This window comes from Doryrhamphus excisus, linkage group LG11 (genome assembly GCF_037039965.1).
Source record: "Doryrhamphus excisus strain RoL-2023G ecotype Guam linkage group LG11, RoL_Dexc_Guam_v1.1, whole genome shotgun sequence".
Lineage (NCBI taxonomy): Eukaryota > Metazoa > Chordata > Actinopteri > Syngnathiformes > Syngnathidae > Doryrhamphus > Doryrhamphus excisus.
In genome coordinates, this window is record NC_136367.1 from 19,413,029 (window position 1) to 19,439,850 (window position 26,822).

Consider the following 26,822-nt stretch of genomic DNA (forward strand, 5'->3'; position numbering starts at 1 on the left):
CAGCTTGGTGAAAAAAGGTCCACTGTTGGAGCTATCATTAGAAAATGGAAGAAGCTAAACATGACGGTCAATCTCAATCGGAGTGGAGCCCCATGCAAGATATCACCTCGTGGGGTCTCAATGATTCTAAGAAAGGTGAGGAATCAGCCCAGAACTACACGACAGGACTTGGTCAATGACCTGAAAAGAGCTGGGACCACCGTTTCCAAGGTTACTGTAGGTAATACACTAAGACGTCATGATGTGAAATCATGCATGGCACGAAAGGTTCCCCTGCTTAAACCAGCACATGTCAAGGCCCGTCTTAAGTTTGCATATGACCATTTGGATGATACAGAGGAGTCATGGGAGAAAGTTTTATGGTCAGATGAGACCAAAATAGAACTTTTTGGTCATAATTCCAATAAGCGTGTTTGGAGGAAGAAGAATGAAGAGTACAATCCGAAGAACACCATCCCTACTGTGAAGCATGGGGGTGGTAGCATCATGCTTTGGGGGTGTTTTTCTGCACATGGGACAGGACGAGTGCACTGCATTAAAGAGAGGATGACTGGGGCCGTGTATTGTGAGATTTTGGGGAACAACCTCCTTCCCTCTGTCAGAGCATTGAAGATGGGTCGTGGCTGGGTCTTCCAACACGACAACGACCCGAAGCACACAGCCAGGAAAACCAAGGAGTGGCTCCGTAAGAAGCATATCAAGGTTCTAGCATGGCCCAGCCAGTCTCCAGACCTGAACCCAATCGAAAATCTTTGGAGGGAGCTCAAACTCCGTGTTTCTCAGCGACAGCCCAGAAACCTGACTGATCTAGAGAAGATCTGTGTGGAGGAGTGGGCCAAGATCCCTCCTGCAGTGTGTGCAAACCTGGTGAAAAACTACAGGAAACGTTTGACCTCTGTAATAGCAAACAAAGGCTACTGTACCAAATATTAACATTCATTTTCTCAGGTGTTCAAATACTTATTAGCAGCTGTATCACACAAATAAATTGTTAAAAAATCATGCATTGTGATTTCTGGATTTTTCTTTTTAGTTTATCTCTCTCACAGTGGACATGCACCTACGATGAAAATTTCAGACCCCTCCATGATTTCTAAGTGGGAGAAATAGCAAAATAGCAGGGTGTTCAAATACTTATTTTCTTCACTGTAGATAGACTTGATATGTTTGAGGTTTTGTCCATATTCATCTGAAGTAATGGTGTCTCTAAATAACAATGACTTAAGGCTGATGAGTGAATGCACATATACACACCATTTTTATTGTTTTCTAGAACCTTTTGGCCTGAATGCAGCATATCCCACACATGAAAACACCCTACTGCCCTCATCTGGTCAAGAGTGGGAAGTACAATATTTTGCACCCCTTTTTGCCCTGTTATTTTTTTATTTTTTTTACCCCCAAACCCTACCTGTGTTCAAAAACTCCTTACACGTTAGTCGATCGGTATTGATATATACATATATATTATATTATATATATATATATATATTCTTGATACGTTACAAATACAATTGTTGATACAATTAGTATATATAAATGCAAAAAGTTTGATTTCTTTGGAGAATAAAAAAAGAAGAGTCCACCGAGTGTCGCCTTCTTTTTTTATTCTCTCGTCTTTTATTGTATTTCTTCAACGTAAATTAAGCAAGTTGCGGCCCGTTTAAAACTTCGGCAGACTTCGGCTACCTTCGGGAATGCACGGAAATAATGGGCGTGCTCTGCTCGTGTCGTAGCAAATGGCGGTACAATCGGATGATCCCGGATGGGCGGAGCCAAGTAGGAGGAAGCGGTAACAGTTGCCTGACAGCTTCTCGGAACCGGCGTCGAATATAAAACGTTTCCAGTACCGTCTTCACAGTGAACAAGTCATTGCAACTCGTCTTATCACCGAAGAAGACACGCTTGCTGGGCGAAAATTGTTACTATCAAAATATACCAATAAACCAGCGTACGTGCAGGCCGGGCGACATTTGAATGCGATAGTTTCTACTAATACTGTATCTGTGAAGGGCCCGGGGACTTAACTGGTAAACGACGGTGGGATGGAGACGCAGATCCATGTGCCTATCGGCTCGCCGGTTATACGAAGAATTCCCATTTTTGTAGACGAGCACGACGTGACGGAAGGTGCAATGAAGCTCATTAAAGAGCTGAGACCGGCGTGGGACAAGGACCATGTCAAGACTAAGGTACGCCTACTGGGAAGCTAGCTGTGCGGTGTATGCTAGGCCAAGCTACCGTTGACAGACTTTAGCATCACAAGGCGCCACAGAGTACAGAGGAGGAGGCTGAGGGAAAATGCACTCATAAATTACAATAATGGACACGTAAAAGCTCGAGTGGTTTTGGAAGGCATCACTGTCAATATGCTGTTAGTCATTAGTCATTGACAATTCTTGAAAGACTACATAATTGACCAGACTAAATTATAAATAATCCACAATGATTCATGGGAATTATATTTAGTGGGTGATGACACTCAAGTCAGTGTCACTTGAGGGTGCATTCATTGTTGCTGCGGTTAAAAGTGATTAGTCCAGGACCACAAGGACCGAACCAAACAAGGGGAGTTGGGTTTCAGGCCATCGTCCTAAATGAGACCTCTGCTTAGTATACATACATTTGAGGACAGCATGCTTTAAACATACTTGATTTAGATATTTATTTCAATATGAATAACAAATCCAGACTTACAGTACAGGTTGTTTGACTTGTTTATTCATATTTTGAAGAGCATTTTTGCATACTGTTTGTGTGTCCTCTTGCAACAGGCAAAAGACCTCATACTTGGATGCTGCTTTTTGACAAGTGCGATTTAGGGCAGCTGCCAGCTGACATCCTGTGAGCCGTCTGAGATTTGTTTTCTTGCACAGTTGTGCATGAGGGCCTCCCACTTCTTTTTCTCTCCTTGTTGCAGCCATTTTGTGTTCGACTGGAAGAACTAGCCTTAAACACAAACAAAGAAGAAGCTGCGGGAGCACCTGTCAAGAAGAAGCGGCTACAAAGTTCATAAAAAAAACAACCACGGTCGGCGCGGTGCAACATTTGCAACACAATGATGTTCAGACGTGTCAATACCGTGTCTAAATAGAACTCTGGTTAGCGCCCTCGTTTAAACTTTGCAAAATTTCATTACCCTGCTTCTTAAAAGTATCGGAATCGAGAATCGTTAGGAACCGGAATCGAAGCAAGGAATTGAAACCGGGCTTGTTCAAAGTCAAACGGTGCCCGATCCTACTCTCATTTTATGCTTCATATATAAAACCCTTCTCAGTTCAATGGGTTCCAGCTGTGCAGCACATGCACCAACACTGCAAATAAAGTCAAAATAAAGTTGTCTTTGAATTAATGCCATATAGAGCAGCTGGGAAATTGTAAATCCGCGACCATGTCGAGGCAGACATGCCATGCCGTTGTGTACATGACATGAATTAGATCATACTGTTTAAGAGATGTCCTGTTGTATGAAGTTATCCAAAAGAAAATAGTAGGCTACTGAATGAAAGTATATCCTGCATGGCTGTGCAAAATTAAAAAAAAAGTAATAAGTAATAATGTTAACCTCAGTAATTCTAGCACAACATAAAAAGTAAATGTCACCCGTCAACTCAAAACATTTGTACCAAGTACAAATAATTAATGATTTCTTTCGATGAAAGTGAAAATACTAGTTATATAAGTGCACACACCCCAGTCTACATTCTTGGGTCTCTTGCAACCATCATGCTGAAAGCCCAATGAGTTTGCTCGTTCGTTGTGCAATCCCTGATGTCTATTAAAATATGAGCCACCTTAAAAGGGGGTCTGTCATGACCAAAGCATGTACTGTAATGTATATTATCTGAGGTACTTATGTGACGGTTTAGCCACAGCTGCAGCAACCACATCCTGCTGACAGATCTCTGCGGACATCACCAATTCCCCGCACTTGCAGCTGGTGTTTTAGTGTTTACCGCCGCCTCCATTCTCTACCAGGTCACACTTGCTCAGCTTTTCTCAATAACAACCACCGATCCCATCGCACTGGATCCTATTGTGACAAATATTGGGCGTAGCTGCATCACAGCAGGAAATATAACTCAAGGGCAGCGTTTTTGCATCCTTGTTATAGTTTTCTGTTTTATTGTTAATAAATAAACAAATGTGTTTACGGACCCGTGGAGATGTATGGCGTTACACCCTCCTAGCCGCCACATGAACCTTGGCTCCATGTTTACGTCTGTCTGGGTGCAAACATTTTGCTGTCTATGGACGTATCGGTCACCGGTTTTAGCGGTGTATTGTGTGGCAGGCGGGGGCGGGGTTGGGGGGGATCAGTCATGTAGTAGACAACTGTGTTTTTGCCAGTGTGTCTATGGTCATAACAGGGATGACTGCACGGCCACCTTTGTGGTCGGCCATGCGCGGAATGCCAGATATGTGTGAGGGAGCGTCTGTGATGAGAGATATAGCTCATGTGCGTCTCTTGTGTTGACTGGCGAGATGTGTTGCCCTACAGGTTTTCACTGGCATGCTCCTGTCTCCTAGGTGTTTGCACATTTTGCTTACCTTGGTGCTTTTAATTCAGAATGTCATACAGAACACGTGCTGTGCGTAGGGCCTTGTGCGGGTCCCGTTTCCTGCAAGGGGACGCATTTTTTTGGCAAATGCCGTGAGGCAAAGTGCACCAAGTCAGCTTGATGCCACTAGAATGTACCTGCTGCTGGTGTAATGGTACAGGTGGGGTGCAAGTTTGACTCAAGTCTTGGACATTTTTTTCAAGTTATTTTGCACTAATTTCATAATCTTTATACACGTGCTTTACTTGCACAGTGGCTATTTTAATAACCTTCATTGACTCAATTTGCTGTCATTTCCCTTCAGTTGATATTCTTAATGCAGATGGATGCAATTTCTGACCTGAGCATCGCAAACCCTCAAGAATCTCTCGCTCCATTCTATTTTGTCTTCCTTCAGTTCTTCACTGACGGGACAACCAACAAGCTGGTGGGCTGCTACACGGAGGACAGCCCAGAGGACGTGGTCCTGGTCAGAGTGTACGGGAACAAGACTGAGCTGATTGTTGACAGAGACAATGAGCTTAAAAGCTTTCAGGTAGAAGTTTCGTTTTTCTTCCCTCCGGTGTCAAACTGGTTTACAAATCTTTTGAATGTTGACTTTGAATGTTGGTTCCCCCACCAGGTGCTTCATGCTAATGGGTGTGCTCCTAGTTTGTACTGCACCTTTCAAAATGGCATCTGCTACGAATTCATGCAGGGGGATGCCCTTGGGACGCAGGACGTCAGGGATCCTTCTTTGCTCAGGTTGGGAATTTTCAGCGGTTCTAGCGTTGGCTTACACAAACAAAGACTTTAGACCTTCACTGAGCTCCAAGGATTAGCTGAAAATCCAACATTAAAAAAATCATATAACTTTGTATAGAAGGTATTTGAAATATGAAATATCAATAACCCCAAATGAATATGCGTGTAATGCACATACTACATGCATTAATATTTTCTCACACGTCTCCCTACAGACTGATAGCCAAAGAGATGGCTCGCATCCACGCAATCCATGCACACAACGGATGCATCCCGAAACCAAATCTGTGGATTATAATAAGAAAATACTTCTCTCTTGTGGCCACGGAGTTCACAGACCAAGCCTCCAACATCAGGTGAGATGTAGCTTCTCAAGTGCCGATGAGTCGAGACAGCCATTGTGTCAATATGGCGTGTCATAGTCCCATAATAGTGGATTTGCTGACACCCGACCAAGCAAATCCTGACGGTCCTTTTTCCGCAGAAATGACCTATTTTAAGGCTTGTGCTGAATTTGTATGGTTATATTGAGGTTTTTATATTTTGGTTTTGTGGCCATTGTGTATTAGATTGTTTTGATTTTGGGGTATAGACAGGAAAATACATCGGAATTGCCAAAGATAGGCAGGGTTGAGGCCGAAATCTTGATAGTAACGACCCTTGCTTTAAGCCTAGCTTGGTGCTTGTGTAATTGTAACAATCTGGAATAAGACGGCAGGGCAGCAAATGTTTGCCGAGCTCAGCCTATAAAGTCACTTTATTATTTTCCCTAGTAACGGGAACAGCTTGCTTCCTGGATAGGTGCTTGCTGCACTGCTGCCTGAAGCTGGGAAAATACGTTAACCCCATGCAAGGTAAAGGTGTACCAGGTGCCTAATCAGGACGTGCTTTAGTCTCAGTCCCAGGTGAGGAGAAAGAACCTGCTTGATAGGGAATGCCGTCATGAATAGGTGTGGCTGACGGTACGATGAACTCCCATAATCCCATTACAATTAGCTCAAGTCTCCGCTCAACAGATCCTTGGTTGTTATTCTTTGCTGACTTGACTCACATTCACTTCACAACAGGATTTTATTGACTGTTGTGCATATTTCTCTGTCTCCGCGTCCCCAATCCAGAATCCAGAAGGAAGTGCCGAGCAAGGCGGTCCTGGAGCAGGAGATGGTTTGGATGAAAGAGCATCTCTCCACGCTGGGTTCGCCTGTGGTGCTCTGCCACAATGATCTGCTCTGCAAGAACATCATTCACAACAGCAAAGAGGGTATGTGTGGTGTGGAGGTGGAAAAAATGACACACAAAATGACCAACAGGAACTATTGCTACTTCATCACCTGTGGAGATGAATACATGAAGCTAATCACATGACACTTGGCTGGCATCTTAGCGAGTAGACTCTGATTACACGCTTGATTATCTTACACGAGCTTCATTAGCTGATTAAACCAGCCATGACCCACAGCCCACCCAAACACCAAAATGTACTGTTGATTGTTGTATTCCATGTCGGGAATGCTATGCTACTGTCTTGGCCGGGTCACGCTTGTAAAAGAGATTTAGAATCTCAATGAGATACAGGATGAATGAATGATTTGGGTTGTCTCGTCGGAAACCCACTGATTGTCTCTCTGTTTGTTTGTTTTTTCAGCTCATGTTCGCTTCATAGACTACGAATACTCCAGTTACAACTACCAGGCGTTCGACATCGGCAACCACTTCAATGAATTTGCAGGTTTGCAAGCCCCCTTTTTTTTAAAAAAAAAAAAACATCCTTATTTTTTCAGTGTGGAAGTGTCCAAAAACATATTAATTCATAAATCATGCGCTTCTGGGGTTGAATTTGAGCGATTAGTAAAAAATAAAATGCACATTGAAGCCTACATTTGCCTAAATGAAGTAAAATACAAATGGTGGTGCCTTGCTACATCTCAGTGAGAACATCACTATTCAAAATAATGATTGCTGTTTTATGGTATGAATATGGCTTATTATGGTTGTTTTTTGGCCTAAATTAAAATACAAATACAAGGCAGAGGAAGCATTCTAATTGTGAATGTAGCGCTGTATTCTACATTGGCCACTAGGTGTCAGTAATTGTTCGGTGAGACAGGCACTACACTCATCACTGCTACTGTACTGTGACCCTCAAACAGGAATTTTATTTATTACTTAAATTGCTCATTAACTCCTATGGATAATATATTCAATTTTGTTCTGTCCATTTTGGATTCGGCTTAAGTCTTGTTTGGTTTTCATAAAGTTGAGCTAAGGCAAGTATAGACTTGATTCAAGTGTTGTGTGTGTGTGAACAGGAATGGCAGAGCCAGACTACGGCCTGTACCCAAGTCGGGAGATGCAGATGGTCTGGCTGAAATTCTACCTGCAAGCATACAAACTTTTCACCAAGAAAGGCGAGGAGGTCAGCGCCAAAGAGCTGGAGACCCTCTACGTGCAGGTCAACAAGTTTGCTTTGGTGAGGAAGACCACTCTGGCCTCCGTGGTGTCATGCATGCATCCACACACGTCTAACTGATCCTCATTTGTCTCTTTGAAGGCTTCTCACTTCTTCTGGGGATTCTGGGCCCTCATTCAAGCCAAATACTCCTCCATTGACTTTGACTTCCTCGGGTAAGTGGATGTCTGCGTGTGCTCCACAGAAAAACAAATCCTACCAAAAGAGAAGCAACTGTGTGGGGAAATATATTTTCAAACTTTATAAGAAGCCAAAAACTGCCGTAACTCGCAGCGAGATGAAACTCCACTCTGAACCACTTCCTGTCCGCCACTTTTAATAGCAACCGACACAAGAAACAGTCGTACTTATGTCTTAAATGGCTTATTTACTCTTATTATGACTACTATATTGGGTAAAAGGAGTGCAAAGGTGACTATAGGGTTCTTAGCTCATGTTGAGAGGGCTCTAAAATGTTTTAAAAATTGTATTTACAAGGCTTTGTCCTAACTACAAAAATATTCTGTTATCCACTGCAAACTACAATCACAGTAATAAAAATATTGTTAAATGAATACCCATACGACCGTGTCAGTTAAAAGCAGCCATCACAGAGCGTCTCCTCATTTTGTGGGGGTCCGTACCGACCTCCATGTGACGCTCACATGATGGCTCCTCGCCGGTTGCATACGGTATCTTAACCCTCACCTTTTATGACCAAAATCAATAGACAAAATGATCCATTTATGCTCAACATCTCTGACGTGTTGACGTGAGACCTTGTTGTTGTATCGGCCTCCTACAGGTACGCCGTGTTGCGTTTCAACCAGTACTTCAAGATCAAGCCTGAAGTGATGGCCTTACAGATTCCAGAGTGACCGGACGGACACGGATACGCGCGCCCTCCTCTTGGGGCCGCAGCGCATATTCGGACCGCCGCTTGTTCTACACGGCACTTTTCTCTTCAACAAGCCTTAAAATCTCCTTCATTCCTCCTGAGTGTAGCTCAACATTTGTCTCAAGTCTAGCTGGTCAACTGTTGGAACTCCCTGAGGTGAGCGCGGGCGTCCGTGTGACTTCTTGCTTGTGTGTGTTTGTCCTAAAACACCGGATTGTCTCGCTTCCAGGCAACTGAGTCTGGAGCTTGGGAGAGATCACGTGGCTAGAAAGCGTCATAAATCGATCGGTAGCGAAAGCCACGGGAGAAAGCTCGCTTAGTTGCTTTGATGCTAATTCTAACAAGCACCGACAGAAAGCTGCAGGGTGTAGTGGACATGAAGCATCTTCGTGTTCTGTAGCGTCTCTTTGAATCAGTGCCTCGGCAGCCGTTGGGAGGTAGTGGAAAATAATAATAATAATAACGCCACCGAGTGTGTGCGGTGACGACGTTCCTCCTTTAATTGTGTCGTCCTTCGACTTCCACTCTGGTGCTTTCCGCAGTCTTAGCTGCTACTTCTCAGTTGGTCAGCGTTCCTTTTTAGAAAGACTCGCCAGAAAAGCTTCCGCCGAGGACAGCAGTGTGTGTGTTTGCGTATTTATTTCAGGACTAAATGGATTGTTCAACATCTCAGGTTATGTTTTTGGGATGCACTATGCTAGATGGGACTCATCTGACCTTTTCTCTCTCCACCCCCAACCCCCACCCCACCCCACCTTCTTGACTTTTATGGTGGCTTCGAGCCGCTTTGTTGAACTTTCCATCTGAAGTTTCCAGACCTCATGGAAAATCACCACCTCAGCCTTCTCTGAAAAGGACACTTTCCATTCTCAGACCGCGCCCCCACACCCCCCCCCCCCCCCCCCCCCCCCGATACGTTCCGGCTTCATCACAGCCACACACCTTTTTATCAGGAAATAATCAATACAAATCAGCTCCGGTTTGAATGCAATCGCCAAGAAGATGAAGAAAGCTCTATCAGCATCATTTGTTTGTTTACGTCTGCTTATTTTTCTTTTCATTCCAAACCTGAAAAGGTGAACATTAGTCGTTGATGATCCCATTGATATCGAACGCTGCGTTCACGCTTGAAACCCAACACCAGACCAGACCAAACGGGCTGAACCGAGCATGACTTGGTCCGCCGCAAATACAAAAATTATAGAAATATAATAATAGAGTATGAAGCACACAAATGACAAACTAGACTAAACTAAACTCTTTTCGTACAAAAAAAAAAGCGGAAAAGTCTTGTGACCAAAGTTGACGTTGGTATGCGAGTACACTTTATATAATTACAGGGAAAGTCATATGGAAAATGCCCTCACGGGATTAATAAAACGGTTAATCTGCTTAGTAGATTTGCTGACAAAGACCCAGAGCTCGCCGTCGACGCCAACTCTTAAAACGCAAACTGCGACCGAGCCTTTGCACTAAAAAACGGACCTGACTTGTTCTTCTTCACATGAAGTGTGAGGAAAAAAACGAAGTGGCGTTGAAACACCCGAGCACATACCGATGTTTCAACGTCACCATCACCACGCTCTCCTTCATTTAGCGTACTTCCCGCTCGCACTGAGTACGTTTCCTCTGCAAAGCACTTACGTTCAATTATTAAACGAAACACTGGACCGCTGGCTTCCATGACATGATGATGCATGATGATGGAGAATGAGCACCTATATAGTCATAATTGAAGTAGCGTTTTCTTCTTTTACATCACTCAATATTTGTTTTGGGGTTTTTTTTTGCACTGGTAGTCCTTTGTTACTACAAAAGGACGGTTTTGCTTTATTGGGGGTTCAGGTGACAGATTCTATTAACTATACTCGCATTAGTCGCAGTCTTTTTGGAGCTTTTACAATGATTTGGTAAATTGTCTTTGTCTGTGTGGTGGAATCACACTTACACTTAAAAGGGTTACTTTGTGTGCATTGCAGGAGAGTCAATGTTAGGATGTGATGGCTTTTCAGAATCACTGTACAGGTAAAAGGTAGTTTTCTTGGTGTGTTTTTTTTTTGTTTTTTTGGTAAATTGGCACAGATTGCTAAAGATGAGGGATGTGAAAATTATTTAAAAAATAGACTCATGAACCGCTTAAAGATGGATGTAAGATAATGTACGAAATACTGTGAAAATGTGTCTGTACAGTGATTCTTTACCATATGACTTGCAAGATGTATTTAACAATGAACTTGGTCTGTTGCTTATTAAAATATGCAAAAATTTTAAATAAAAGTGCATTTGAGTGTTTTTGCACACAAAGTTACACACACACTTGTTTGCTGCCGTCTGCGCCTCACCTCAGATTGACAAGGGACAAAGGTGGCATTTTTCAAAGAAAACCTGATGTGGTGATCCTGCACACTGATACTGACATCATCAACAGCATGCAAGAATCCACTAACAAGATGGAATCAATGGCAGCTGCTGGTCATTCAAGGTCATTTTCCCGGCCAACATCATAAATATTTATTCACAAGTCAATTATTGTAGTATTCTATAATTATTTATGTATTTCTAGTTAACTTACTAAGTTATCTTACGAACAAAATCGCAACCAGAACCAAGTCAGCTACGTCGCCTGCCTATGACGTCACAAATGGACTAAAAGTTGCAAAAACACGTTTTTTAAAAATAGTTTTATGCGTAGAAAACAATTCGGAGTGTATATAAATACATATTGATCATAAACGAATGGGGATAAATGAACATTTAAGGTAAGAGGTATTCGTTTACCATCATTGAAAACGCCTCCAAAGACACGATGTGGCACCGAGACACAACACGGACACCATCTTCACAGCATTTTTGAAGCAGGATGGACTCGGTCATCCAGCCTATTAAGTGTCTCGCTTGACCGTGACTGTCAGCCAATCACCGCTAGAGGGCATCCTATAAAGGGGGCGAGAGGCGCGTTATCGTTTCCTGTCTCTCTGGTCATTTTGTCAGTTTGATGTCGGCGTTACGACGGTAAGAAACACTATTGACTTCAAGCAATAACTCGTGGCATAAAACTAATATGGTGTCCTTATGAAGTTTCCCCGCCTCATTGTGTCTGTAAGAACACTCCAGTCAAGAGTGTAGCGGTGAAAAGTAACCTTAAATGTGAATTTAGACTTATTTTACGTATGTAAAAGTACGAAAACGTGATTTTTTGAGAGTCAACTACTGATGACGTCATATACGGGCGACGTAGGTGACTTTCGGTTGTGTGTTATTTTGTCAGCAAGCTAAGGAAGCTGACAAGACGTTTTGTAATGAAGTATAAATTGACAACACAGTTAGACTTGCGTATGTTTTGATAATAACACGACAAGACGCGAATGTACGCAAACGAGGCAAAAATTTGGCCTTAATTTTACATGTTCGCTCAATAAACACGCTAACCGGGACATACGCTAACCGAGGCATATTCATTCGCCACACGCCACATGGGGTTTTTTGGGGGTAAAATAACAGTTCAGTCCGATGACTTGCTTGTTGAGGGCATCGCTACATCGCCAGCACGTCTCGTGGTCCGATCCCAAAGATACTTATGTTCTTTTTGCAAAGATATGATAAGCAAGAGTCATCAGACTGTAAAAAATGTATGATGTGCCTGACAAAAAATAAAGATACTGGCCTTCAGAATACTGGGAGCACTGGGTACTCCGGTTTCCTCCCACATTCCAAAAACATGCTAGGTTAATTAGGGACTCCAAATTGTCCATAGGTGTGAATGTGAGTGTGAATGGTTGTTTGTCTATATGTGCCCTGTGATTGGCTGGCCGCCAGTCCAGCCAGGCTAGGCTCCAGCATACTTGCGACCCTAATGTGGATAAGCGTATAGAAAATAGATGGATGTGTAAAAGAAAACAAACTGTAATTAACACAACCAATTTATTTGTTTTCCAAGAAATAAACCCACAAAACAGTGAAATGTACACCTTTAAATTACACAAGCTCTTATAAAACAAAATAAAGTATCTTTCTATATTTACATCAGCAGGGCTAACGACCAAAGACTCAGTAGTACGTCTCCAACAAAATAAGAAAAAGATTTTCCTCCGCGATCCTTTTCAGTGCAGCATGACTTGGACGAGTCCCGGCCCTGAGATCCCCCCCCCAGACCCGTTTTGTGTTTGTCTTCTCCTGGTGGCTACCGGAGCGGTACGACCGCCTTTTACGTGTTAGAAGCTGCTTTGTACTGCATGGTTTCAGGTACATTCACATCCACTACCGGACCGACATACTGCAAACTAAGTGAACGTCACGTCGCTTGGTTGCATGGATGAGCAAGAAAATGGAGAATAAATGTCCAGTTTTGGTTTTCAGCATCCACTAGCGAATCGTCAATCAGATGTAGAACATCCATTGACGGTCAGAAAGTGCTGACATGGCGTCTAGTGCAAGTCTAACGCCGCAAGGTACTGTGGTAGCATGAACAGTAGGACCCTCCCGTCCCCCAACAAAATGGTTCAGATGCCTTGCATTGTTCCAGTAACATTACCACAGACTTGATTTGTGATGGATGTCTATGGAATCCTATAATGAAAGTAATAATAATAATAATAATAAGCCATCCTATTGAATGATCAGTCACTGTCAGACTGCACCGGTGGACTCATTTGACTTTGAATTGTAAACTCTTTGCTCAAAAAAGGTAAAAAAAAATATATATATATATATATACCGATAGAGAAATTTGCTTTGCGTGAAGCGTGAGAGACGTTTGTATATTATCCACAGATATTATCCACAGACGCAAACAAAAAATAGGCAAAGTGTGCTCTGCTCGCAAACTGGCTTTAAAATAAGCTAACTTTAGGATTTTATTAGAGATGATTGTGCCTGTTAGACAGTTCAAACCTGCAATAGTCTGGTGCTTGTGTGTCCCAGCCGCCAATACAGTAAATTGACTGACCCCTAGGGGCCAGTGTGGAATACTACATATCTTTCACAGAATGTTAGCGATGCACGGTAGACATTTTTTTCCAAACCAATAACTTTCTATTTCTCAAGAACCACTTTTTTTATATCTACTAAGGACTGTGACAAATTAGGATTTGACCACCTGTACCTGTAGATTTGTCCTAATCAAATATTAACTACCATTTGACGACTAGCAGGAGAACCGGAGTATGGAGCAGGGGGAGCCACCGGACGTGGCCCGGCAAGGTGCTCTGTAATCGGGCACACTCTCAGAGCAGCCGGTGTGACGCCACGGAGGTCTCTGGCAAACCGTTTCCGGTGGCTGATACGCCCCCCCTCCCCCGCATTTAGCACAATTAACACATGGAATACTCCTCGGAAAGCGAATGGTTGTTTAAAAGCAGGCTGGGGGAAGTTACAATAGACTGTGACGTCACAGGAAGGAGGGAAAAAGGAGCGCTTGATTTCTCCATCTGCAAATCTCGCCTCCATCTAGGTCATAATTCCATCATATCGGTCTCGTGTACCCCTAACTTGTATACGGATTTGACCTCATTTTGTCGTTTTTATGCAAGAAAATGCTTAATTAATGAGCCGTATTTAACCGCGAAACAGACTTCGTTATATATTGTTGAAAAACTGAAAGTGAAGGCAACTGACGAACGTATTTCATTTAGCCCAAGTGTTTGTCAGCTGCTGTGATAACTTAAATCCACCAGGAGGGGGCAGCACTGCCATATGGATAAGACAGCCGTGTTCGGTTCAGGTTGGCTTGTTTGTTCTTCCCTTTGATTCAACCAAGCATTCAGAGGCATATGGAATATTAGACAAGTTTCCACCTCTGAGATGATAAATGAACATTTCCTGCATTCAAATGAAAATCCTGACGTGAAATGAGTACGGTAAGAGCTTGTCTATCATTTACAAGGGACTGTGGGAGACGGTAAATGGGCTTTCTTTCACTTGGGGGTCGGTCGCAGGGGAGGGGGCGGACCACACGCCGGCCAGTTAAACCCCACCTCTTTTTTTTTCCTCCTTAGTTTTATTTCTTTTCAATCCGTGAGGAGCACCAGTTCTCCCTCACTTCTTTCCCCTCCGTCACTTTCCTCTCCTTCGCTGTACGGCGCCTGTTCTCGCTCGCTTTCCTTCCGTCTCACCCCGGGTAGAGACGTGGGCGTGACCCGGCCCTCCACTCGATGCGACGTGGGCGGGGCTGGCGGCAGGTAATGCTCCAGTAAGGAGGAGTGGAAGGACATGGCCGCCGCCGACGCTGAAGAGCCCGCGCCGCCCGGGTACAGGGCGTCGTTGTGGGAGTAGTGGATGGACTGTGGTTCTGTTGGACTGGAGGACAACATTTGTTGTTATTCTCATCTGGTACATTCACATGCAGTACAAACATCCACTGAGTCCCATGTAATAGTGTTCCAAAGTACGGCCTTGGGGCCTTTGGTGGCCAGCAGCTATGCTTTGTTGGTCCATTAAAAAAATCATTCATTTTCTACCGCTTATCCTCACGAGGGTCACGGGCGTGCTGGAGCCTATCCCAGCTGTCTTCGGGCGAGAGGCGGGGTACACTCTGGACTGGTGGCCAGCCAATCACAGGGCACATATAGACAAACAACCATTCACACTCACATTCATACCTATGGACAATTTGGAGTCGCCAATTAACCTAGCATGTTTTTGGAATGTGGGAGGAAACCGGAGTACCCGGAGAAAACTCCACACAGAGATGGGGTGGAATCAAACTTGGGTAACTTGGGCCAAAATATTAAGATAAATAGACAAAATAAAAAGTCACTAGTTTACCGTAATAAATATGTAATATTATGAAACAAAGTTGTATGATAACATCAAAATATTAGGAAAAATAACATTTCAGTTGCATAAAATTGAATCGTGAAGTAGTAGTACAGTATTGTATAGTAAAACTAACAAAATTAATAAATCAAGTCAAAAGCATTAACTTCATACTACTAATAGTTTTTTTTAAAGTATAACCGCTTATATTGCTAATATGTAATGTGTACGTCGTGTACTACTTCTACCTCCGCGTGTAGGTCGCCCGCTGCTCCTGTCGGCGACTCTTCATCATGGCTTTGTATTCGCCCACCCTCAGCCTGCGGCCCTCCACGATACAGGTGCGTTTGGGCCGAGGTTTGTACTTGTAGTCCGGGTAGCGTTCAAGATGCTGCCTGCTCAGCCTGGCCTGTTCTTCGTAGTAAGGCTGCTTCTCCTGGTTGGACATGGACTTCCACCTGGAACCTAAGAGCAAAGCCACGTTTCCGGGGGGAGGGAGACAGTCAGTGGTGGTGCGCAATTGGAAATCCCTTCCCTGACCACTTAATGCTCGACTGCGATGCTGTGGTTAGCATGCTAACTGTTAGCAGGCGTAAACACAGCTGGCAGGACGGCGCTAATTATCTATTATCCATGAAAATAGACAAAATGCTATCATGGTAACTATTAGCATACTAGCAATGCTACCATGCTAATTATTAGCATGGGTATTATTAGCAGGGGTGTTATTGCATGTCTTCAGGGAACTAATAATGTTAAAAACCGTATTTAGAAGGTTGTAAACAACATTTCTATGCTCTAAGTATGAAAGTATTTCATTCATAAAGCAATGACGCACAGCAAATGAGAAACGTGTTCCCTGTGATGTTCTGCCAACTCTTCCTGAATGTCTTCTTCTGATCCGCCTTCACTCGGACTGGCTCGAACCCGGCATGGCGGCCAGAGGTGCCCAAAATGCGGCCCACGCCTGCTTTTGTATTGTATTGCTTTTGTATTTGTGTAGGTTCTAACAGGAGTAAGTTGTCATTTTACAAGTGTGATGTCAACTAAAGTTTGTATTTTTGGAACGTTAGGTTGTGGAAAAAAATAACGTCAAAATATTATGGAAATAAAGTCCTATTCTAACAAGGAAAATGTATTTTTTTTAGTTTTTGTAATACAAATAAAAGATGTCATTTTATTAGCATAGAGGTGACAATACAGGAGAAATATTCAAGAATTATTTTTTTATTTCCAAGGTTGTGGCCTGGGGCCTCAGTGGAAAAAGGTTTGGACACCCCTGACGGAAACATGACTGCCCCCTGCAGCACACGTCGTGAATAACAGCACAGAACTCTGACAAGACATCAAACGGTGTGACCTCAAACTGTTCGCTAAAGTAAGTACGAAGTCAGGTGAGCCTTTTTTCTGGTTGTATCGCTGAGAAATGTGAGAAACGTTCATTTTCAAGTGGAAAATGCGGTTGTTTTTTTCCGAAAGCGGTATGAATGAATGAATTTTTGTTTGCGCACGTATCCTGGCATCTATTCACGAGGTCTCATGGAAATCATCGTTACCGTTGTTGCATAATTGTGCTCGGGGGTGAAAACAATACCTCCGAAGCTCGGGATGGAGTGTAGCTGTGAGGTTATCTCCACGGCGAGTGGATAAGAATCATCATGTGTGCCTCGTGTGCGGCGGAAGTCTTAATAACTATCCTCGCTATATTTGTCGTGGCGGGGCCGCTTTGCCGCGGCCTCTTTTCATTTGGCAAGACGAGCAGGTGGCCGAGATGCCCTCGCACGAATTAGCAAGGCGAGGCGTTGTCTTAGAATAGCGGCACAGAGTGAAACCCGCCCCCTACCCAATGCCGGGCTCACCCAGGATCTTGCTGATGGAGGAGTTGTGCATATCGGGGAAGGCCTGCAGGATCCTCCTGCGCTCGTCCTTGGCCCAAACCATGAAGGCATTCATGGGTCTCTTGATGTGGCCGGACGACGGCGGGGGCCTGGCCTCGGGGTAGCTGCCTTGGACCGGTAGGGTGCCTAGACCACAGAGAGGTTGGTTTAAGTCTACGACCACAGGTGCTTCTCGCCTCATCTCATTTCAGTCGCTTGCACCCGCGATCTCGCGCTTTGGGTCACGACCCAAAGTTCACGAGCGCGGGCGAGGGTAAGGAATGTCGATGGACGGGTAAATTGACAGCTTTGCCTTTGGGCAAGCACTGTTATTGGCTTTAATCTGCCAACCACCGTACCAATGATCCTCAGTGTGTTTGCGGCCATATTGAATGTTGAAGGTCACGTGGTCCCAACAAGGATCGTATACCCTGAAATCCGTGCACATTTAGCGGGGACGATGCTGTACTTGTCAAGCGAGGTGGGAAGCCGTGAGGAAGTGATCACGTGATCACGCGCTGACGGATTCCTCTTGTTAATCTGGTATTGTTTACTCATTAGCGCACCGTCGTGGAACGTTTCTTTTCCCTTCCTGTTCTTCCACATTTTGGCACGGCTCCTACGGACAAAGGTTAAGATGCTCGAGTCCGACCTACACTCGGAGTCGCTGCTGAGATGGTCGTCGGTGGACAGCAGGGCGTGTCTGTCTTCAGCGGACTCGGAAGGAAGACGTCTCTCGCCGCAGGAGGGATATTTGTTCTCCTGAAGACAAAAGAAACACACCTCAGGTCACATAGGCGCTAAAAGCCGATCCGTATACCTCTTGAGCGTAGTTTGATTGCAATAAAAACGGTGTACTGTTCCAAGGGCGTGCTCAAGGCGTTGCACATGTCGCGGCGTGCTATTTGGAGTACAGTATGTACAGACACGGCACACCCGCGACGTCAGCTGCTGTTTAAAATGAGACCTGTAAATGCGAAGAAAGGAAATGACAAAGCAGGAGAGGACAGAGAATGGTGTTTATTGGCGGAGAGGATGGCTGAAGGAGACGAGGCAGACGGGATAATCAAGCTAGAGGGTTTTTATTTGTGGTGGTTTTTGCTAACAAGGTGAGGCCTTGCAGCGGGACGGAGACCAGGTGGATGAGGATCATCCAGTCGGAGGAGGAGTGGATGCTACGGTGCACAAAGAAAGAGGCAGGTGGCTACGTCAATGCCACACTGAGGCCTTTGTGGCATTGTGTGCCTGCAACAGCTGTGCCGTCTGCCCCGGACCGAGCCCGACAGTCCTCGCCTCGAAAAAAGGAAAAGCGAGGCGGGGGATAGACTTTTTACACACATCACACGAGGAGCGCCGGCTCCGAACGCGTCTGGGGGAATAACAACAGGAAAGTCGCACATCAAACAAACAAAAACAGATTTCCTAATGCGTAGGCTACATTTACAATGGCAAAACCTGATACGGCGTCGCACCCGCAGCGTTGGGGGGTCGCAGCATTAGGAACAGCTGTCGTTGTTTTCCAGTAACAGGTAATTGATTACCCTTTCAAACGCTACCAACAGAGAAACGTGCCGTGTTATTATGCATTGAAATCTTCGGTCGCCATTGTTCACTGCACAGGAAGCTAAATAGCTAGTCCACAAAAGCTGTAGTTTCAGGACCGCCCCCCCCCAGCGTTTTGGTAGAGAATTCTCATATAATACCTTGCTGAGTGGGATAGGCTCTGTAGACAATCCTATAGGAGACTAGACTAGGTGGGACAGCTGTGGTCTCAGAATAGTCTAGCTCATGCTCAGACCAGGTGGGACTCACACCAGTCTGACTAGATAGGACAGCTCTAGTTCTATCTATACAAAAATCCTATAGATTTATAGAGTAGTCTCTAGACCAGGTGGGACTCACACCAGTCCAACTAGATAGGACAGCTCTAGTCCTATCTATACAAAATCTTACAGGAGACTATAGGATTATAGAGTAGTCTCTAGACCAGGTGGGACTCACACCAGTCCAACCAGATAGGACAGCTCTAGTCCTATCTATACAAAATCTTACAGGAGACTATAGGATTATAGAGTAGTCTCTAGACCAGGTGGGACTCACACCAGTCCGACTAGATAGGACAGCTCTCGTCCTATCTATACAAAATCCTATAGGATTTTAGTGTAGTCTCTAGACTAGGTGGGACTCACACCAGTCCAACTAGATAGGACAGCTCTAGTCCTATTTATACAAAATCCTATCGGATTATAGAGGAGTCTCTAGACTAGGTGGGACTCACACCAGTCCAACTAGATAGGACAACTCTAGTCCTATCTATACAAAATCCTATAGGATTATAGAGGAGTCTCTAGACTAGGTGGGACTCACACCAGTCCGACTAGATAGGAGAGCTCTAGTCCTAGCTATACAAAATCCTATAGGATTTTAGTGTAGTCTCTAGACTAGGTGGGACTCACACCAGTCCAACTAGATAGGACAACTCTAGTCCTATCTATACAAAATCCTATAGGATTATAGAGGAGTCTCTAGACTAGGTGGGACTCACACCAGTCCGACTAGATAGGAGAGCTCTAGTCCTAGCTATACAAAATCCTATAGGATTATAGAGTAGTCTCTAGACCAGGTGGGACTCACACCAGTCAGGACGAGAGCTGTCCCATCTAGTCTAGTTCATGCTCAAAGATACTAGTTTCTAGTATATTCTGGTCTAGTTCATGCTCAATGACTAGATGGGACACTAGACCAGTCAGACTAGATAGGACAACTCTAGTTTCCTATAGGATTTTGTCTATTGATACGACTAGACTTAGTCCTATCTGGTCTAACTGATGTGTGTTCCATGCACCTAGTCCTATCTAGTCTGACTGGTGTGTGTCCTACCTAGTCTTTGAGCATGAACTAGACTAGACATGAAAAATGGGCTTTTTTTGTTTAGTTTTTTTGCTTGGTCCCTGTCGTCACATTCGGGACACCCCTGGTTTAGTAGATTAGCAAACCGGCTCACCAATTTCCTGTTGTCCGTTGTCGACATTTGCCTGTTGTCCGTTTCGCCGCCTCGTTCCCGCTCCTGGCTGCCGGCGCTGTGGCTCCTCAGGAGCTGCTGGGCATCATGGATGGCCTGGGTGACCACATCTCCGTCTCTGTGGAAGCCTTTGGGACCCAACAAACCCAGAAATGGAAGTATTAGCTTCACATTTTGATAGGAAACAAAGATATAAACAAAGATAGTCAAACTAACAAAGACGATTACACCCATTTGATTTGATGACCCGTAACAAGAAAGACAATTGAAAATCATGAGAAGAATGCGACTCCCTAAGAGTTGACATTCCTGTTTGGTGTTGGCTTGGTGCCACAGCGGCGTAAGTGTCGTCATCACTCACTGAGGGAAGATCGCGGCGGGCTGTCTGACGCGTCCCGTATCCGATCCCTGTGTCTGTAGGAGCCCTGCACAGCCAGGGATCCCAGCTCCAGGCACTGCGGACTGGGCGCTTTCCCCATCTCCAGCCCTTTGGGCTTGGACGTCAGGTTCAAGGGCTGACCGGCTTCCTAAGCGCGGCGTGAGAGCGTAGATAAGGGCGCTGAGTCAATAGTGAGGATGTGTGTGCATTCCAGCCCTGTGCTGCTAATCAGGCATGTCGGAGCGTATCTGTCACACCCTCTGTAGTATCTATTTCTTTTGTCTGTGTTTTTGTAACCCTTTTGTTCATTTGAGCTTTTGTAATCCATCTCTACCTTGAGAACCTGCTGTGCAAATAAAGATCACTCACACACACATGCCCGTAAACTGTACAAAAGACACAAACTTCTGAAAACAAGGTGTGGTCCTGAACAGCAGAATAAGCTGGTGTGAATATACATAGTATAGTATAATAACTCCGATAACCAAAACAGACCACAAACTCATCATTCACAGTTTCTTTGGTCGTATTGGTACTTTAAATGTAGACCTGAAACACTTCTCTTAATTGAGTAATTGCGATAAATGCATGAACAATGCATTCGATGCTATTTTAAACTAGGAATCACACACATACCTGTCGGATGGAACCACCACTCCGCTTGACAGGGTTGGGTAGAAGCTGCATGGGATATTCCACGGCTAGAACAGATACAGTATGCACGGTTTAAGACAATTAATGGAGTCAGCCATTGGCATGTCAGAAAAAAAAAAAAAAAAAAGTTCTCCTCCCATGCCGTGTGGAAGTGGTACATTTTGGAATTCTTACTTTGTCCGTCCTCCCCACTCCGTTTCTTAAGTTTAGAATGAAAACGAAAAACACACTAACTGAGGTTCCACGGCATTAATTAATGACCGTATATTGAATACATTCTCTTACTGACTACATTGGGCTACGTTCAAACAATTGATGTTTTACAAGAGTCGGAGATTAAATGAATTCTTCCTTTGTATCCAGAAAAAGCCTGTGATGTTTCCAGTGTGAAGGCACAGTGACTTGGCACCTAAGAAAATGAAAGCTCATCCTCCATCTTTTATCGGCTCTCGCTCTTACCGCGCTGTTTTTGACGTGCATAGCTAGTCTACCGTTTCAAAAGGCGCGAGGAGACAAGGTCGTGCCTTCTATTACCCCCAAACCGTACAAACACAAATAGCAATCAATCTGTTTTTTTTTATTTTGCATCCACATTTATTTTTCCGTCCAACGGATGCCTTTAACGTTTCCAGACCTTGAGCCGGCGTGTACAAATATGCCTCCGAGCATGAACTTCATTTTCCGGCGTATTTGTTATTAAAACGCACAAATGAGGGGATGTGTTGTTGGCAATCAACTTTTCAGCCAAGTTTCGTACATTCAGTGTGCATTTTTCCCCTTGCATATAGACGACATGTCATACATGTTTAGTCAACCATGCCGCATCATAAACAACACACATGGTTGTTTTACATTAAAATATTTTTATCCTATTTACAATTTGCAATTGAACAAAGTGTGTGTTAAAATTCCCCTACAATGCGCAACCTTCTGCACGCTACACTCCTCCGCGCTCTTCCTCCTCCTCATTGCTGTGGAGTCATGCCGAGCTCGGAGCAATTGCACTTCTGCCACCTTGTGGCCGTTTTCACGGCTTAAATCTGCACTCGACATGATGTAGCGTCATCACCTCGTTTTGCTTTTCATGCAAAAAAACCCGTAAAAGACATAAACTGTGAATATGTCTTTGGGATCGGGCATTCCAGTTGAAAAATATGAATAAATTTGGTAGCGAATTAGTTAATTTAATATAAATCCTATAATGTAAATATTATGTATCAAACTGTTTTATTCTAGTGATGCTATAACCCAAGTCACATGACAACTGTCAGCTGACTCAACGTCTCCTGATTTGCTGTTGGTCCGGCACGGCAGAAGCAATCTGCATTTTTTAAATCTTTATTAACTCAGCAACAATTTAACAATAAATTGTAGCGGCGAGTTCCACGCGGGTTCCACCACTCACCTGGTTTGCACGGGATAGGTTGTAGCGGCAAGCTCATGGGTGGCTCAGAGGGGACGGAGAGAGACTGGGCGTTGGGGTGGAAAGCCGGAATCATCACGTAGGGCATGTTTACCTGCTGGGCGGAGGTGGGGACAAATCCAACTTAAGCTGACAACCAGAAGTTGTGCTGACAACCATAAGTTGTGCGTGAGCTTGACCTGAATCTGCTGCTGAAGAAGGTTGATCTTGTGCTGCTGCTGGATCAGCTGCTGCTGCTGTTTGGCGATCTGAGACACAATACGTGCGATTGTTACACACATGCGGCGCTGCATGCGTCACTCGGCGATTAGTGTGCACACCGTTACTGAACCGGATCAGGAACTTAATCGGGACCTTGCGCTGTTCAAGGGCTTTCACCGCAATATATATATAAGACGTGGTTGCAATTACAGCTCATTCCGAGTCACTTTTACCGTTTCTATCCCGCTCTGGCCGATCCGACGGGGAAGCTCTACCTGTTCTTGCTGCTGCCGGGCCAGCTCCATCTGCTGCTGCTGTTTCTCCAGCAGCAGGGCGGCCATGTTCCTCTGCTCAGAGTGGGCACCCAGCAGCTGCTCCCTCAGGCCGCTCAGCTGGTTGATCATCACTAACAGCTGGAGCTCCTTCTCTGCTACGGACTCCGGGGTTCCTGGGGAGTGGGGGGTGAGGGGGGTCGCGATCAGACATGCGCTCATATTTTGTGTAATTAATATGATGTACACCTTACTGAGGAGGTACGGTAGGACGCTCCATGTATACCATCAGTAACTTATAGAGATACGACCCATGCTAACTGACTTTGGGCGAGGGGTGAGGTAGCTACCACACCGCGGGGGGGGGGGTCGTTAGAGCCTGCGATAGTATTAGCCTCAGGTGATCGGCTTTTGTAGTCGGCGTTGGTAATGGTAATGGTTTTATTTCATTTGAACATGCATCAGATTACAATTGAATGCATCACATAATAAGTTCCCAGTTCCACATGTCCAAAAGGAGTAGGAAGAAGCAAAGCTTATTAAATCCTACCCCTACATCTGGTACTTTTACAATCAGTTACATTTGTTCACTTCCTGCTTTCCTAATGTAATTAAGTTTTTTTAAATTTATTTTATTAATTTTTCGTTTTTGTATTTTATTTTTATTTTTAAGTATTAAAGTAAAGTATTTTTTTAACTTTATTTTATTAATTTTTATTTTTTTTGTATATATATATTTTTTGTCACGTATCGAAGTACGAGGTGATATGAGCATCCAATGCCATAATGGGTACCATAGCACATCATGACTGGTTCAAGACTCCCGAATAAACAGGTCTTCTATGCTCCGACTATGAAAATAATGCAAATATTGAATCCCATTTAGCATAAATGGCCTTATCATGGTTGCGTCTGGTAGCAATTAACTGCAATAAGGAAGTTGAGTTCTGTGAAGTGGAATGCTTCTGTGTGTGGAGACAGCTATGCTCGCCAATATTCTTCTTTGCTGGTATTCTTTTGGCACGGTTTCACATTAAAAGGCTCTGGCATGCATCAATATCTGCAAATATCCAAATGGAGTACAAAAGTGTTGAACGCGGTCATTAACTTAAGTTGGATCTAAGAGATGCTCGACAAACAAAGAACAACAAAAGGTTTTGGATTTGGTATGAAAAGCGTCGCGTGTGGAATAAAATCCATCTGACACTGAACGACTTTTAAGCCGCTCTGCTTTTGAAATGGCTTTAAAGTTTGGAAGAAAGCATACAAAGCGTGGAAGGTCAGAGGTTGGTTGTCTGCGAGAAGATCAATTTTGGGTAGAAAATAACAGCGAGAAAGCTTTTGAGTGAAGGATGGTGAAAGATTTGTTGGGAGAAAATACTTTAAAACTTGTCAACGGACCAACACAGATTTTAAAAGAGACTATTTTTTTGGGGAGAATTTGAACAACTTAATTTTGACTTAGATGGAGGTCCAAAAGGATGCTCAATCCCAGCAGACTCTGGTACACCCTGGACTCTGGACCTGATCCACATTTACACCTGGAAGTCAGCCACTGGAACCACGGCATTACCGCTGACAAATACTGACATTTTGAAATACGGGCAGTCATGCCTGAACTGCATTGTGGTTCTAATCTAGAACGTCATGCACAGAGAACACATTTAGACCAGGATCTGACTCGATACTTGCGTAACATTGATGACATTCATAGGAAGTGTGCGGATGCAATGGATGACATTTCCACTGACCTTCCTTCAAATTGGTTTGTACTTTTGAAGGATCCTGGTGGATCTTGGTGTCCTTGAGCATCCCTGGGCTTTGTACGTGTGGTAACTCCTTACTCGGAGAACTCTCCTGTCACGACACATACAAATCATCAACAAACTTACTTCTCAGTACTTGGTTTCCAAGACGCGGTTCTACGTCTAGAGATCCGTAATAGGAGTCCTACATTGTGGAAATTCACTTATCACGGTCGGGTTTGGAACTAATATGACGACCAATTCGAACACGAGGGAGAACATTTCCATCGTCCCTTACCGAAGGCGAGCAGGAGAGCGGTGGCGTGAGCTGCCGAGCCACAAGTTGTTGATTCCCCGCCCAGTCGTGAGTGGGAGACATCTTCAGAGTGGACGCGGCATTGGCGATGAGTCCGGTCCCTCTCGCGATCTCCTCCTGCTCTACTTTGACACCAACACATGCCATGCCGACATCCACACCGCAGCGGAGGCGCAGCGCTGGAGGGCTGGGCTCAACCATTCCTTTGGAGACAAACACAAAGCAATTAAGTGTCGTCGGGCGTGTCTGTGTTTCGGATTCCGTTTTGATTTGGCCCTCGATGGCACATCATGACGAATACAGTTTACCACCCGCGGGACTGTTTGTCTCGATATCGCGTCGACTGAAGACGAGCGAGTCAAGGTCGGACACTTGCAATATTGTATTGATTAGTTTGTCATTGTAAGTTTGTTCACTTCCTTTGTCACCATTTTCTAACGACACAGAGAAGAATAGGGAACGTATAGCAATGGGTATTCAGTCTGTTTTTGTGTGCGATTGAGAGGAATTTCAAACATAGTGAATGACAAAGTGTGTGTGTGTGTGTGTGTGTGTGGGTATATGTTTATATTCCCCAGCTCTGCAACAAGGAGAAAGAAAAGCACATCAGACAGCAGAACAAAACAAACAACACAAAGGGCAAAAAAGTGCACATATATAAAGAGGCAGGAAAAAAAGCCATTGTTGGGAGCCGGGGAACAAAGGAAGCCGGGACAATGGGGGAGAGACTGACAAAAGCCGCCGGCCGCAGGAAACAAGGCGAGTAACAATGCCAACGGAATGTGCCGACCAACTCAGGAACACGGTAAAAAAAAAAAAAAAAAAAAAAGCGAAGCGCCACCGTTCTGCGGAAAGCGGAAATAATGATTACAGGCGCAGCCCCCCCCCCCCCCCCCTAACTTATTTCTGACCAAAACCAATATGTCTGCCAGGGTCTAAGGTTCCACACCTCTGTTGTAGACTAGGTGAGTGTACAACTTCAAACAACGTCAAAGTCTCATTTTCATTGGCCGCTTCTAATTACGTTTGTTCTCTGCAGTCATGTTGCCCTGACGCCAAACAATCCCCTAAACGGACTCTGTTAGGTATAATTAAGTCGTTTAAACCAAAAGGATTAACCACCATTAGAGCCTTCACAATTCTTAACCCTTGAAGCGCCAAAATCGCAAAATTGAGACAAGCAACACTGACGGATCTGATACGCTACAGAGACTAACATGACGGGGGGGTAAGCAGGAATGTGTAAAACCGTGGGAATAGTGGCAGTCGCGGTAGAATCCGCGGCAGAAAATACACTGTCAATAGCAACTTTGAGGAAGACATTTCTACTTGGAGGAAGGTTGTAATTATACCTTGTGGATTTATTGTTGACTTAGCTTGGGGTGGTTGAGATAATAATGAGTTGTCGCGTTGTCGTGGTTCATTGCAGATGGGTTGGGCGCCGTGCAAAAGTGGACCAAAATGCACCTTACGCAATACTGTCTGCATCATTTGAGGATTGGTTTTGCAGGCCTATATAAGAGCTCC

General features: G+C 44.4%; 2 protein-coding genes across 4 annotated transcripts in view; one reads left to right on the forward strand and one right to left on the reverse strand.

Annotated features, from left to right (window-relative positions):
• The first annotated feature begins 1,743 nt into the window (after positions 1-1,743).
• Positions 1,744-10,918, forward strand: etnk2 (ethanolamine kinase 2). Its single transcript, XM_058089810.2, has 9 exons — positions 1,744-2,192; positions 4,960-5,097; positions 5,185-5,306; positions 5,522-5,662; positions 6,425-6,567; positions 6,952-7,035; positions 7,616-7,776; positions 7,858-7,931; positions 8,561-10,918. The coding sequence occupies exons 1-9, from the start codon at positions 2,046-2,048 to the stop codon at positions 8,631-8,633; spliced, it is 1,083 nt and encodes a 360-aa protein (XP_057945793.2). The 5' UTR covers positions 1,744-2,045; the 3' UTR covers positions 8,634-10,918.
• Positions 10,919-14,655: 3,737 nt separating this feature from the next.
• Positions 14,656-26,822, reverse strand: part of sox13 (SRY-box transcription factor 13) — a 28,129-nt gene continuing 15,962 nt past the window's right edge. For 2 of the 3 annotated variants that reach the window (XM_058046184.2, XM_058046168.2), the window contains exons 2-13: positions 25,278-25,498; positions 24,986-25,091; positions 23,238-23,410; positions 22,941-23,009; positions 22,744-22,858; positions 21,321-21,385; positions 20,667-20,832; positions 20,288-20,433; positions 17,940-18,045; positions 17,266-17,430; positions 15,655-15,871; positions 14,656-14,947 (exon numbers count right to left, since the gene is read on the reverse strand). In XM_058046184.2, the coding sequence (XP_057902167.2) occupies positions 14,659-14,947; positions 15,655-15,871; positions 17,266-17,430; positions 17,940-18,045; positions 20,288-20,433; positions 20,667-20,832; positions 21,321-21,385; positions 22,744-22,858; positions 22,941-23,009; positions 23,238-23,410; positions 24,986-25,091; positions 25,278-25,496 (1,836 nt within the window). In that variant the 5' untranslated portion in view covers positions 25,497-25,498 and the 3' untranslated portion in view covers positions 14,656-14,658. The remainder of the gene's footprint in view (positions 14,948-15,654; positions 15,872-17,265; positions 17,431-17,939; positions 18,046-20,287; positions 20,434-20,666; positions 20,833-21,320; positions 21,386-22,743; positions 22,859-22,940; positions 23,010-23,237; positions 23,411-24,985; positions 25,092-25,277; positions 25,499-26,822) is intronic. The other variant, XM_058046175.2, reaches the window with a different exon arrangement.

Excerpts from the sequence above, each read along its gene's own strand:
- etnk2 (XM_058089810.2), top strand. The coding sequence starts at position 2,046 with ATGGAGACGCAGATCCATGTGCCTATCGGCTCGCCGGTTATACGAAGA. Across the intron at positions 5,098-5,184 it reads ATGAGCTTAAAAGCTTTCAG|GTGCTTCATGCTAATGGGTG; the intron begins GTAGAAGTTTCG and ends TTCCCCCACCAG. Across the intron at positions 5,307-5,521 it reads AGGGATCCTTCTTTGCTCAG|ACTGATAGCCAAAGAGATGG; the intron begins GTTGGGAATTTT and ends GTCTCCCTACAG.